Genomic DNA, 13,553 nt, shown 5'->3' with positions numbered 1-13,553 from the left:
CAGGACTTTTCTCCTGCCCAGGACTTTAGCTCTGTGGGTATTCCTTGAGCTGGATGCTGTTTTCTGGTGCTTTCCTTCCAAAGCTGCCTCTACTCTCCTGGCTCAGTGACTATAAACAAGTCATCCCAAATTAGCTGGCAACTTACTATCGTATGAGGATTTTTCTTTGGCAGTGGGATTGACGCTAAATTCACATTAGCATTTTCTGGAGGGTTCCCCAAAAGGTATGGGAGCCCAGAAAGGGGGAGTTTATGCTTGATGGGCACAGAGTATAAATAAAAGTTAAGTTAAAATTTTAAATATTAAAAAAAAAACCTAAAAAAAAAAAAGGTGTGGTCGAAACCGGAAGTGAAGGGGGGTGCCATGGAAAGGACACCCAGATGGGCACTCAACAGCCTCAGGTGAGAGCAAGCTCGGCCAGCTGCAAACATCACTTTGGGTCTCAAGCTCTAACCTGTAATATTAGGGCAGTGAAGAGAGAGCCTTTATGTCTCCTTCCAGCTTTAAAAGCCCATGCATGGTGAGCAGCATTAGCCACATGGATAAAAGGGCCTCTGAAGGCTGCTATGATCTAGAAATTCTCAGTCCCAGCAATTTAAGCTTAAATAAAAAGTCGAGCCCTTACTTAGCCAGTGCCTACTTGCTGCTACCTGGTTTACCTATAGTTTCAGTTCAGCCTTACAACAATCCCGAGAAAGGTGTAAGTACTGAGTGCCCACGGGCACTGGGCAAAGGAGAGAGCCCAAATTGGGATCTTGGTCTTTCTGATTTCAAAGTTTGCATGTTTTGGACTGTTGACTTTGGACATTATACACGAGGCCCAGCAGATGGAGACGGCTGAAAGATGCACTGACGGAGAAGTAGATTGGTGAACGATGGTGTGTACATATGATCGGACCCTGTGCTGCTACAAAAAGGAATGAAGCCGTGAGGCATGCAACGGTGTGAATGAGCCTGTGGGACATTTGGTGAGGCAAAATGAGCCAGAAACAAAAGAGCAAATATTGTATGATCTCACTTAGAAAATACTTATAAGAAAACTGGAGCCTAGACTGTAAGCTCTTATAGCAGTCCCATTTAGTCCAGAGTGGTAAGGGTTATTTCTGGATTTTGAGAGGCTGTTTATATATGTATAACCTGGTATATAGAGATAAGAATGAAGCTGACCAGGTAGCGATTAAGGCAATTCAGAACACAGGGGTAAAGAAGACATTGTCTGTATTTTAGAACTTCCTCTAGAGACCAAAGGCAGAAAGGTTTATTTTGTACAGAACCTAAATGTCCCATAGCACATAATCTAACTCAACCTGTCTGGATAGATCATTTAAACAATTCAAACACGGGGAGCCCAGAATAAGAACAAAAGCCTTTAATCCTGTATAGCTTAATGTAATACCTGGATACATCCCAGAGTATATTAAGCAAATAATCAAAAAGTATTAGCAAAGTCCTTTGAGGGATGGGAGGAAAAAAATGGAACTATTAAACTTTACCACAGGGGAAACTCCAGATACAGTGTCAAACATTAGGGATAGCCAAATCAATAGGCCAAGCCCTTGATCTTGAGGCTTGCTTTGGTGAAGCTTATGTATGTGGCGGAGAAGCTTAGCCTACCTATCTATAGGTATGCCTAAGAGTCACGTCGGTGGACCTTCTTTTTTTTCTCAGATGTGGCTCTCTCTCTCTCTAAGCCTAACTCTCCAAGTGAAACAACTGCTCTCCCCTCTATGTGGGACATGATTCCAGGGATGGAAGTCTCTCTGGCGATGTGGCAGAGGACTCCCAGGGATGAGACTGGCCCTGGCACCAAGGATCAACAATGCCACCCTGACCAAAAGGGGGAAAGGAAGTGTAGCAAATAAGGTATTAGTGGCTGAGAGTTCAAATAGAGTCGAGAGGCTACTCTAGAGGTTACTCTTATGCAAGTTGCAGTTAGACATTTCCACCTATCAGAACTTGCCAAATCCCAACTCAAAACATTCCTGCCAATCCTGAAGAACATCTAGGGCAGTATATAAGATTCTACAAAAGTTCCATGTACTATGCTAACTTTCTAGAAATCTACAATCTCCAGATGGATCCCTGGACCAGATAAGTCCTGAAATGCAGAGGCACTAGCCCTTCCAGAACATCAGCTAGTTCCATCTCCCTATCCCATATTATCGACAGACCCTTTCAACAAAAAACTGTAGAATGGGCATAGCCCAAATAACCCTCAAGAGTGGGAGAAAGATCAAAGATGATGGTTGAGTTATATAGAGAACATAGGGTTTAACAAACAATTATGATTGCTGAATCATTATACTGATATTTCTTTTGGTCTCCAGTGTCTTGGAACAGCTAGAAGAAAAATGGAAAAATCGTGGAACTGTAACCCATACCAAACTTTAAAGTCTGTTCTATAAGTACTCGTTAAAATGTACTCGGAAATTTACTGCTTTTTGGTATATAAGTTATATTAAACAATTAAAAAAAAAGTTAAAAAAAAAAAAAAACCAGGGCGGGCCGCGGTGGCTCAGCGGGCAAGAGTGCTTGCCTGCTATGCCGGAGGACCCCGGTTCGATTCCCGGCCCCAGCCCATGTAAAAAACAAACAAATAAACAAAATATAATAAAGATAAGAGAATGTTTAAAAATGTTTCCCTTCCTTCTATCCTTCCTTCTATCCTTCCTTCCTTCTCTGTCTTAAAAAAAAAAAAAAAAAAAAAAAAAAACCACCATGTTGAGAAAAAAAAATGTCTGCATGTTTTCCACTATGGAGATTCTAGAAGTGTGCTCTGGACAGACTCTCCTGGGTGGACGGGGCAGCACCTGCCCTACCTCAGACCTACCGAATCAGAAACTCTCCAGGAGGGGCTGAGAATCAGGCACAGTATCCTGCAGCCCATCCAAAAAGAATAATCAGTGCATTGTCTGACACAGAAGCTATTGAATTCCAAGCTGCACTGTCACATTCTGACATCTCCGTTTAGTAGCTACAATAGATAAGGGGCCATATTTCCTAGACACAGTTTCTTGAAGGAAGTCCAGCCATCTCCTCTAAAGATGTCACTTCAGAGAAAACAAAGAGAGAAGTGAGTCAGCTTCCTAGCTTTCCCAAGCATCATGAGCCAAATGAGTGCGATCCTTTGTGCTTTCTAGTGATGAATTAAAGTCAATTCTTTGAACTTGTGATTTTAGAGTTAATTTATTTTTCTTTTCTTACCATAGTTTTTCTTTTGATCTATAGCTTGTTTCCAATACTGGTTATAAAGAGGCCCTAAAGTGCTGAACCATATTCAGCATTAGAGAAGCTCTGGGAGCCACAGAAATGTATGGCTGTGCTGACACACTGTTTAATTTCTCTTCTTTCAGAGCAAGATGGATGCTGACTTTTGCAGCAGCCCCTCTCTGTGATCCTCAGACCTCGGGGCAGAGGCCAAACAGGAAAGGAACAGGGATCAAGAAAGTAGGCTTATGGAGATTTCTCTGGAGGGCAGCCAGCAGCATTTCCAAGAATTAAGTGTATCAGTCAGGAGCTCACACCTCCCAGAGGAGACTAAACTGAAGAAGGGTAAAATGAAACAAAAGGGATGGGAGAGGAGATTTTGACAAGGGAGAAATACTCCCTGAGAGAGAAGAAACTGCAGCATTTTAAGAAAGGGAAAGAAATGAATTGAGCATTGAAACACCCCAACAGGGTGGGGAAGGAGAGAGGGGAGAAGGAAGGGAGCAAGGGAAACTACAAGGTGCCACCACTCTCTTCGGTGGGTTTGGAAAAAAACCCACTGATCCAGTTTTTAAAACAAGGGTTCTCCAAGAAGTGAAGCAGACTTTATTCCTGGGTCCACAAATGCACTAGAGTTAGCGTGAGGGCAGGCTGCCACCTCTGACCCACGTGAACACTAAAGGCTTTGGTGGTCTAGGAAGGCTTGGGGTGGCAGGTAAGAGATGGCATGTCACCAAAGGGACAGTTTTTAACTGGTCTCCATAGCCAGGGCTCCCAGGCAGCAGTCCTACTGTGCAGTGCAAATAACAGATCCTCAGAACAAAGGGAGAACCACTGGTGATGTGCGTCTGTGCTGGGGGGGCAGCTGAGCTTATTGCAGGAAAGCAACAAATCTGAACCACCTCCTCAACCCAGACTTTCAAAGCCTCTTTCTTTGTTACTATTTTCATTATTTAAATGAACACAAACCAGTTTTATTTGCCTCTGACAGACAATTCTGGCTCCTTCAGACTGTTTATTGGTGGTAGAGTAAAACAATAATTGGCATGACATTTTTTTTCATTTGGCTTGCAACAGTCTTGTAAATTTTCTTAGTGCAGAAAAGCTTGTTTTTCTTTTAAAAAATGAACTCATTACATGGTATAATGGTATCTATAACTTTGTTATACGCATGCGGACTTTACAAGATAAACTCAATCAGTGTATCTAACTTGATAAGTAAGTTCCTAAGACACCAGTATGGACAGAGCTTCCCCCACCCCGTGCTGCCACCCCCAGTTTAGAAGGATCCGTGGTTACATGTTATATTTCTCATTCATTGACTGAAGCAATAGGTATTTATCCAGGGCTTATTATGTGCTGGATACTCTGCTTGTTGGTGATGAGCTCCTGAGCAAAACAAACATGGACTCTTGCAGGGAGCTTACAGTCTAATGGGAGACAGCCACTGATCATGGCATCACAGCTAGAAACTGTGAGAAGTGTTACAGAAGAAAGGTATGCGGCATACTGGGAGTGTAAGCCAGGGAAGCCTGATCTAGATCACTTTTGATCTGGAATGTGGAGGATAAGTAGGAGTTAATTGGGCATGGGGGAGAGGGAGAGGAAGTCTTCTAGAAAGTAGGAACAAACCCTGTGCAAAGGCCCTGAGGCAGTAGACTACTGGGCTTTCAAAAAAACAAAAGGTGGCAGTGTGGCTGCAGTGCAGAGAGCAGGAGGACAAAAAGGGCACAGATTAGTTGAAGAGACGGGGAGGGATCAATCATACAGAGTATGGAAATCATTGAAGGCTTGAAGATTTGTTCGAAAGCATTGGAAAAACAGTGAAGGATTTTAAGCACAGGGATTACAGGGTCTGATTTGTTTTTAAAAGGCTATTTTTGGAGGAATAGATTGGATGAGGGCAAAAATGGACATTTAGAGGTGAGTGTGAAAAATCAGATGAGAGAGTGTGGTGACTTGGTCTGCAGTGAAGCAAAAAATTTCATCTAATATAAGTTTCATGTATCGCTGCCATCTGCAGTTTTGACAGACATGGAAGTGGTCGGTTTCTGTGTCTAGTGGATTGCAGAAATAAAACGAGCTGTTAGAAAAGGGAAAACAGGTTTTTGGCTTTTTTTTTTTTTTTAGTGGAGGAACCCTCATTTTATTGATAGCATCTTAGAGTGGGAAAAGACATTAGGATCATCTTTAGATGCCTGAATTGGTTCAGCATCTCTGCCAAATTATAGGATTATAGGAAGATCTCCATCTTTGAGACCTCTCTTCTCTTTCCCCTAATCCCAAATTCATCTCCCCCTAAAGATTTCACATACTGATTTGCGTTCTACCTCTTAAAGTCAAGAAGACAAATACCAAATGTGACACCCTCCTATAATCGTATCCTTTGTTCTTTCAATTACATGCTGGGATTTGTAAATCCCTCTGTTGTAGGCTACCCATTTGTTCCAGGTCCTGTACATCCATTTTGGCTGAGCAAAGTAGTCTAAGAGTACCATCGGGGGAATTCTAGATCCTGTAATTCTATTTCTGTCATTTAAGATCCTATTGGCCCCTTTGGTGGTCTCAGCATACTATTGACTCACTGAGGTTTTTTTATACATTGTGTTGCTACTTTGCTGCGTCTACCAGTCCCCACCTTCTCCGGTGCAGTTTACTGGAGAGGCGAGCATATAGGATTTTACATTTATCTCCATCCAATGTGTCCCACGTCTCAGGTCTATTGAGATATTTTGAACCCCTACCATTGTCATCATTTAATGAAATCTGAGCCCAAAGTCAATGAAACCTGGCCTAATACCTCTTGGCACCTTGTCAATGAGATTCTTAGAGGAGGCAATGGATGTGAGGATAGAAGGGATGGGAGTGTGGGGGTAATTTCTCCTTTTATTTTCTCTTCTACTTTTCCAAACAGTCGGTTGGGGAGCAGAGAAGGCTATCCACATAATTTATTTATTTTCCACCTCCAGTTGATAAAATGCTGACCATTCCCTACTTGAAGAAGAATTTAGAGTTTTCTTTGAAGTCTCCTGGAAACTCCCCCCATATCCAGCACATCATAATTGCACTTGAGTTGACTGTTAAGTCTTCTCACCCATGCCCAGCCACTTTCTATCTCCTTTTCCTAACTGCTGAAACCACAAAGTCATGATGGAACATTCAAGCTCTGTCCCTGTACAAGCCCAAGAACTAAAATAGGAAATGCATTAGTTATATAGGGTTTTGTAATTCTCTCCGGAGGGTTTCCCACCTCAACAAAACTATCTAAAAAACAAAACAAAACCTATTGTATTCTGGGAAGTATACCATTCATTCACTTGTGTGTTCAGCAAACAGTTATTGCCTGTCAGACCTAGGTTATGGGAGAGAAGGACACAGAATTCCTGAAGTCTGAAGACCATTTCAAGTGAGAGATTTTAGAAGGTCCAGGTTCCAGCCTCAGGTGTAATTACACAATATTTTAAAATAAGGACATGAACTAGAGGCCATTGTAGTCAAAGGCCCCTCCAGGTGGGGTCAGCCTCTTGGATCTATGGATATTAATCTATGAAATAGCTCTGAGGGTCGATAATTAGAATAACAAAACCATTTAATACAAGTGGAATGAGGAGAGAAGGGGAGAAATGAGAAGGCATGTGAGCCTGGAGAAAGAAGGGAAGAGAGAGAGAGAGAAAGAAAGTCAACTCTTGCTTTCTTTTCTGCCAGAGCGGTTTGCCGGACTTGTTTCAACCTGGCACCCCGGGTCCCAAACAAAAGCGGCTGGGGCCCCAGGGTGAGGGACGTCTTAGGCACGCGAGGGGGTGCAGCGGGACCCGGGGCTGTAGGTGCTCCGTGGCTGTGCTTTGGGTGGAAAAGCTGTCCCCGCGCTCACGGGGTCCTGGCGCCCTGCTGACCCACGCCCCACTTCGGAGAGACCCCGGGAAGGGCTCCAGGCTCTGGGGTGGTCCCGGGGAGACCCGCGGGGGTCGCCCGTCGGCTGGGCCCCGACAGCCTCGCACAGCCCTCGGTCGCCTCGCCGCAGCCCCCGGCCCGCCGTCCCGGCTCCAGATGAGGGTGCGGCGCGGGGTCGCTTTACCTGCGCGCAGAGGGTCGTCCGGAGAAGCCATGGGGGCGGGGTGGGGGGCAGACGGGCGGCCTCCCGGATGACGGAGGAAGGTGGGACGGCAAGGATGGCAAGTTCTGCTTTTTCCGACGCGCCAGCGAAAACTCCGTGGCTCGGTGCGCTCCTCCTCCTCCTCCCCTCCTCCTCCTCCTCCTCCTCCCCTCCTCCTCTTCTTTCTTTTTCTCCTCCGCCTCCTCCCTGTGTCTCCGCGGGTTTTTTCCTCGTGCTCACTTCCTGCTTTGCATGTAGCAGAGCCCCTTCTCCTCGCGTCCCGCCTTCCCCCTCCCCAGGGGCGCAGGGCCGGCGCGGGGCTGCAGCAGACCTGGGCCAGGGCGCGGGGTGGGGCTCCGGGTGGCCCGCGCGTCCCCAGCGCCCGCGGCGGTCCTCCCTCCACGCCCACACCCAGGTCCCCCCACCCCACGGACCCCGAGTTTCACCCGGATTGCAGCCGAGGATGGCTGCGAGGGAATTATTAGTCCTAAAAATCGGCTGCACGGTCGCTGATAAGCGACCCTTGGTGATAAAACTCGTTTTGGTCTGGCAGAGAGAGCTTATCAGAATGGTCTGTGCTAATCAGTGTATGAGGAGCTCCCCACTTTGTAAGACCTGTGTAAAAGGAAAACTGGATGTCAACCAATCAGAACATTTCCTCACTTGCTTCTGCTTTGGCCCTGAGTTTCCCGTTTCCATGCCCCTCCGAGGAGCTCCCTTCTACTTACTAAATGGGAAGCTGCCCCATTCCTGAATTGCTCAATAAACCCGTGAGATCCAGAAAACAGAAACAAAAGCCAAAACAACAGAACGGCCTCAGTTGGGTTGGCTTTCTTGGCTCCCTAATCAGCCTCGGCAGGGACACGGGAACTCTCCCACACAGGCCTGGGCTGAGATGCCTGGCGGCACTCTGATATTTAAACAATTTCCTGATCTTTAGACAGAGAGCGCGCTGTGGCATGATGGCACACGTTAATAATTTCTATTTTGATTTTTCTTTGGCATTAGTTATTACATGACCTCCAGGATAAGTACATCAAGGGAGTGGTAAAGAAGATGCCAGATACTCACTCACAGCCACTCTAGAAAAATATCTTTGGGTTCTCTTGGAAATTCTGAATTGTTACTCTAAAAACAAGTAAGGTTAAATTTAAAAGTGATTTTACACTAACTATTTAAGAGAGCACAGATTGGAATCATATATTAGTGTATATTAAAATGTATCCTTAATATCAGTCATAGGTCTAGTATATATCACTATCTATATAATGCAATCACTGTTATAATAGGTCTGTTATACAAAGGTTACAGATACTATAAACCGAATAGAAATCTTAGACGGGTTTTGAGTTATCTATGTCTGCTTTCTCTTCATGTGAAAAAATCAGCAGTTTATTATACAAAAGGAGTAGCTCTGGCTAAAAATTCAGTATTAAAAAACGTATGAAAACATTTAGCAAATGACCACATAACCTCTTGATGACCAGAGGGTTTCTTTGTACCTCTCCCCATCTGTTCAGAAGTTCTGAGGCCTATGGCGCTGGGACTGGTGTCTTATTCTCTGAAATATCCTACAGAAGAAATAAAACGTTCAGAGAACAGTGTGCCAGCCATGTGTCCAAGGAGAGCAAAACCTTCTAGATGAAAGCTCTCTGGGAGATTTGTGGCTGGAAGGTTAGACTTCCTTTTGGTCTGCCTTCTAATAGGAAGGGAAAAACTTTTAAAGGCTATTTCCTCCTAGAATTCATTTTGAGGTTTGCTTTGTGGTGCTTTGTGTACCCCTCATGACGATGGAATAATTTCTGAGGTTGGCTGTGAGAAACCACATATCAAGTTGAACTATCTTATCTAGCAACACAGCCATAAGCTGGTTTGTTTTTCAAAACCCTAAACTATAATTCATCTTTTTACGACTACCATTTTTCATTATATCAAATAGAAGATGGGTGGCAGAAATATATTTTAAGGTTAATTTTTAAAATAGAAAAGAAGATTGACTATATACAAAAGTTATCAGTTCCTTTTATCCCATTTCCTTGTACCTTCTTTCCTATGCATTGGACCCACACCATCATCACCTTTATTTTTCCCACGCGCTTTACGAATATCACTTCATTTGATGAAGATGGGAATTACTATTTTCTGCAATTAAAAAAAAAGTATTTTAAAAGTTATTCTCATGAAAAAAAGTTATTCTCTTCTACTGCAGCTCCCAATGGGTTCCTATACACTCAATTTGCTATCAAATTGCTGTTATGTCCTTCTGCTTTTGCTTCCATTGCTGCCCAAGGAGTGTTTTAAAATACTCTTCGAAATGGATGTTTTCAGCATTTCTTAATAGTACCCAAGTACTCCTGGATTTCAGTCATGTCCTAAATTTCATACTTCTGTGCTGGTTTGAAAGGAAGTATGCCCCCTAAGAAAAGCCATGTTTTAATATAAATCCCATTTCATAAAGGTAGAATAATCTCTATTCAATACTGTATGTTTGAAACTGTAATGAGATTTTCTCCCTGGATGATGTGATTTAGTCAAGAGTGGTTGTTAAACTGGATTAGGGGATGACATGTCTCCACCCATTTGGGTGGGTCTTGATTGGTTTATTGAAGTCCTATAAAAGAGGAAATATTTTGGAGAATGAGAGATTCAGAGAGAGCAGAGAATGCTGCAGCACCACAAAGCGGAGAGTCCACCATCCAGTGACCTTTGGAGATGAAGAAGGAAAATGCCTCCCGGGGAGCTTCATGAAGCCGGAAGCCAGGAGAGAAAGCTAGCAGATGATGCTGTATTCGCCATGTGCCCTTCCAGCTGAGAGAGAAGCCCTGACTGTGTTTGCCACGTGCCTTCTCACTTGAGAAAGAAAACCTGAACTTCACTGGCCATCTTGAACCAAGGTATCTTTCCCTGGATGCCTTAAATTGGACATTTCTATAGACATGTTTTAATTGGGACATTTTCTCGGCCTTAGAACTGCAAACTAGCAACTGATTAAATTCCCCATTTTCAAAGTCATTCCATTTCTGGTATATTGCATTCCGGCAGCTAGCAAACTAGAACAACTTCCATGGCTACGATGCTCTCTGTATGAGTGCCAGTTCTCCTTTTTAGAGAAATGGGGATAGTGGGACTTGTTAAACATGGAGACATATGTATTGGATTTGACTCATGGGTCTATGGCCACTAGGTTGTGAAACCTTGAGCAAGTAATCAAAAGCCTCCAAGACTGTACAAATTTGCAGGACTGTGAGAATTCAGTGACAGAATGTATACATAAAAAACACTTAATCCTGTGCCTATCACATAGCAAGCACAAACAAACGAGCTGCCTTCCTGACTTTGTTCTTTCCTTGGAACATAATCTATTTAGAGATATACTGCCTTTGTTTCAAGGAAATGAATCAGTATTTATTCTACTAATGTGCATAGCATTGATCAGTGGATACACTACAGCATACATTAATGCAATTCTTTTAGATCTCTCTCCAGTATGTGCAAATAAAATGCTAAGCCCTGGAGAAACCGAAGAGAGATATCCCTGACTTTTAGATGTGTCGTTGCTCTATATATCTATATATAGAGATATGCAATATACCAGAAACGGAACAACTTTGAAAAAGGGGAATTTAATAAGTTGCTAGTTTACAGTTCTAAGGCCAAGAAAATGTCCCAATTAAAACAAGTCTATAGAAATATCCAAGCTAAGGCATTCAGGGAAATATACCTATGTTCAAGAAGGGTGATGAAGTTCAGGGTTTCTCTCTTAGCTGGAAAAGCATATGCTAGTATCTGCTAGCTTCCTCTCTAGGCTTCCTGCTTTATGACGCTCACTGGGAGGCGTTTTCCTACTTCATCTCCAAAAGTCGCTGGCTGGTGGACTCTCTGCTTTGTAGTTCTGTGACATTCTGAAGCTTTCTCCAAAATACTTCTTTCTAATCAAGACCCATATAGACTGCATGGAGACACGTCTCCATCTAATCCAGTTTAATACCCACACTTGATTGAGTCACATCTCCATGGAGATAACCTAATCAGGTTTCCAACCTATAATTCTGTTTAGGGATTAGAAGAAACAGCTGTCTTCACAAAATGAGATTAGGATTAAAACATGACTTTTCTTTTAGGGTACATAAATCCTTTCAGCCTGGTACAATGGTCAAGAGTGGTTTGAAAATAATGTAGCAGTATAGAACTGGGGTAATGAAATGTTAAGCCAGGAAGGGGTTGTGTGTTGAAGGAAGGCACTGAAGATGTAGGAAAGCAAAGTGACTTGTTTGTCGCTACCTTCATACGTACAGTTTGCAGCTTTCAGGCAAGTTCTGGGCCCTTAACTCATGGCTTCATGGCTCAGCCTTAAATGGGGAAGAAATAACTGGTCTCATGTCTTTCACAAAAAGATGATGAGAATGGTCAGAAATGTTATCTTTAAATGTGGACAACTGCAACTCAAAATCTATTTTATTTGATTCATCATGAAATATGTTGTTTTTGTTCATTCTGCACCATTTTGGGTAAGTATTACAGTTAAATATCTGCAATCTAAGTTTAAAAGTTATGTTATTGAAACACATACTACCTTAATATCAAAGGGTTTGTACATTGTATGCAGATTAACCCAGCAAATTGGATTTCTGGACAGAGTCTGATCTATTCAAAAGTGGCTGGAACTTCAACAGTAGTGTATGGATTTAGGAATAAAGGAGAATATCTATGTCCCAGAATGGGATGGTACCTACAGTTTAATTTACTTGATAGGCCCTTCTGGAACTGTATGTGGTGGAAGAGGCCCAGACAAGAATTAATGATCAATTAGCGTGCTGCCTTATTTGTGGAATTGACGTTTGTTAAAATGTGTTCAGAATGCATTAAGTGTGAGGCAGTTGTAGTGGTATCTGTTGTCTTGCCTTCTAACTCCTCATTATAGCACCTCAGTTTTCTTCTGGTGAGCCACCATTCCCCATTCTCAGCTCATGCAGTTAGGCAGTGGCAATGTCACCTGTGACTCCAGGGTTTGGTGTGTGACTGAGGAATGGCATTTAAGAGTATTGCCACAGTGAGCCAAGGAGCCGATGAGATTTCTGCTGGGACAGTTGGGGCACAGGTCTTTAAATAACGAGTGCAAGATCACAAAGCTGGTAAAAGATGTAAGAAATGATGAAGAATGAAAAATTTTGGGAGGTCCATATTATAGAGAGCCTTGGGTGCCAGACGAAAGTATTTAAAACTGTTTTTTTTAGGTAACAGGAAACCAGGAAGCTAGTTTTTTTAAAGTGGTGTTGAAAGTATTGGTGTTAATTGTAACAAAAGTAAATATTGTTTAAAAAATGTATAATTACAAAAAAGGGCTATCATCAACTGTAAAAAATGTTCCATGCAATGAAAGTTGTTGGCAGTGAGGCACTATATGGGAATCCTGTATTTTATGCATGATTGGTCTGTAAACACACTTATCCAATTTAAAACAATTTTTTAAAAAGAGAATATTGGTGTTTTGGGAGGATTTGTTTGGCAGCTACATATAGGACAGAACAGAGTAAGGAGAGGGTGCAGTCCAAGAGAACTTTTAATATGTACAATGCACTGTAATTTATTGCGAAGTTGAATTTATATCCTCGTCTAAATGTGGGGAAATCATATGTGAGCATTTAAAACATTCCTATGTTTCTTTTTTAGGCATTCACTGTTACATATTGATTCCCTGGTAAATTTGCATACAAACACAAAAATAATCTGGAAGGATAGACTCCAAAATGTTAATAGAGGGACTCAAAAAATAAATAAGCACATAGTACTTTTTTTTCTGATTTGATTCTTATTTAACAGAGGCACAACATTCTAGTGCATATATTTAAACATGAATAATTCTTTAAGTTTCCTCTCCTTCTTGCTTATACAGTGCCCTTCTATGTACAGGAGATTAATTCTCTCTTGCCTACACAGACCAGTTTACTTTGAATTATTTACCCATTCAGAAGTATGAATTAGAAAACCAGTTTTGTGCTCTGTTTGGTTTCCCACAAATGGAATGGAAAAGTGTGGGTGTTTCTTAGTATGATGTATGACTAAAACCTTTAGAGTGCCATGAGTGGGAGTGGGAGATGGGGAAAGGAAGGGAAAGAAGGGAAGAAAAAGTGTGACTGTGTAACGAGTACTTTTAATCTAGAAATCCTTCTCCACCCTGAGGATAGACACTCACCACCTAGTAGGTATCTGCTGGTTCCTTGATTTTCAGTTCTTTCATGCTTTGCATCTTTCT

At 42.5% G+C, this 13,553-nt stretch overlaps 1 protein-coding gene across 1 annotated transcript in view; it reads right to left on the bottom strand.

Moving 5' to 3' along the window:
• EDARADD (EDAR associated via death domain) overlaps positions 1 to 7,434 on the bottom strand; it is a 64,484-nt gene extending 57,050 nt beyond the window's left edge. Inside the window, exon 1 of the mRNA XM_077167807.1 lies at positions 7,283 to 7,434. Coding sequence (XP_077023922.1) covers positions 7,283 to 7,313 — 31 coding nt within the window. The 5' untranslated portion in view covers positions 7,314 to 7,434. The remainder of the gene's footprint in view (positions 1 to 7,282) is intronic.
• Between the last annotated feature and the right edge of the window lie 6,119 nt (positions 7,435 to 13,553).

The sequence above is a fragment of the Tamandua tetradactyla genome, chromosome 7 (assembly GCF_023851605.1).
Source record: "Tamandua tetradactyla isolate mTamTet1 chromosome 7, mTamTet1.pri, whole genome shotgun sequence".
NCBI lineage: Eukaryota > Metazoa > Chordata > Mammalia > Pilosa > Myrmecophagidae > Tamandua > Tamandua tetradactyla.
This window is presented reverse-complemented; position numbering and strand designations above follow the sequence as displayed.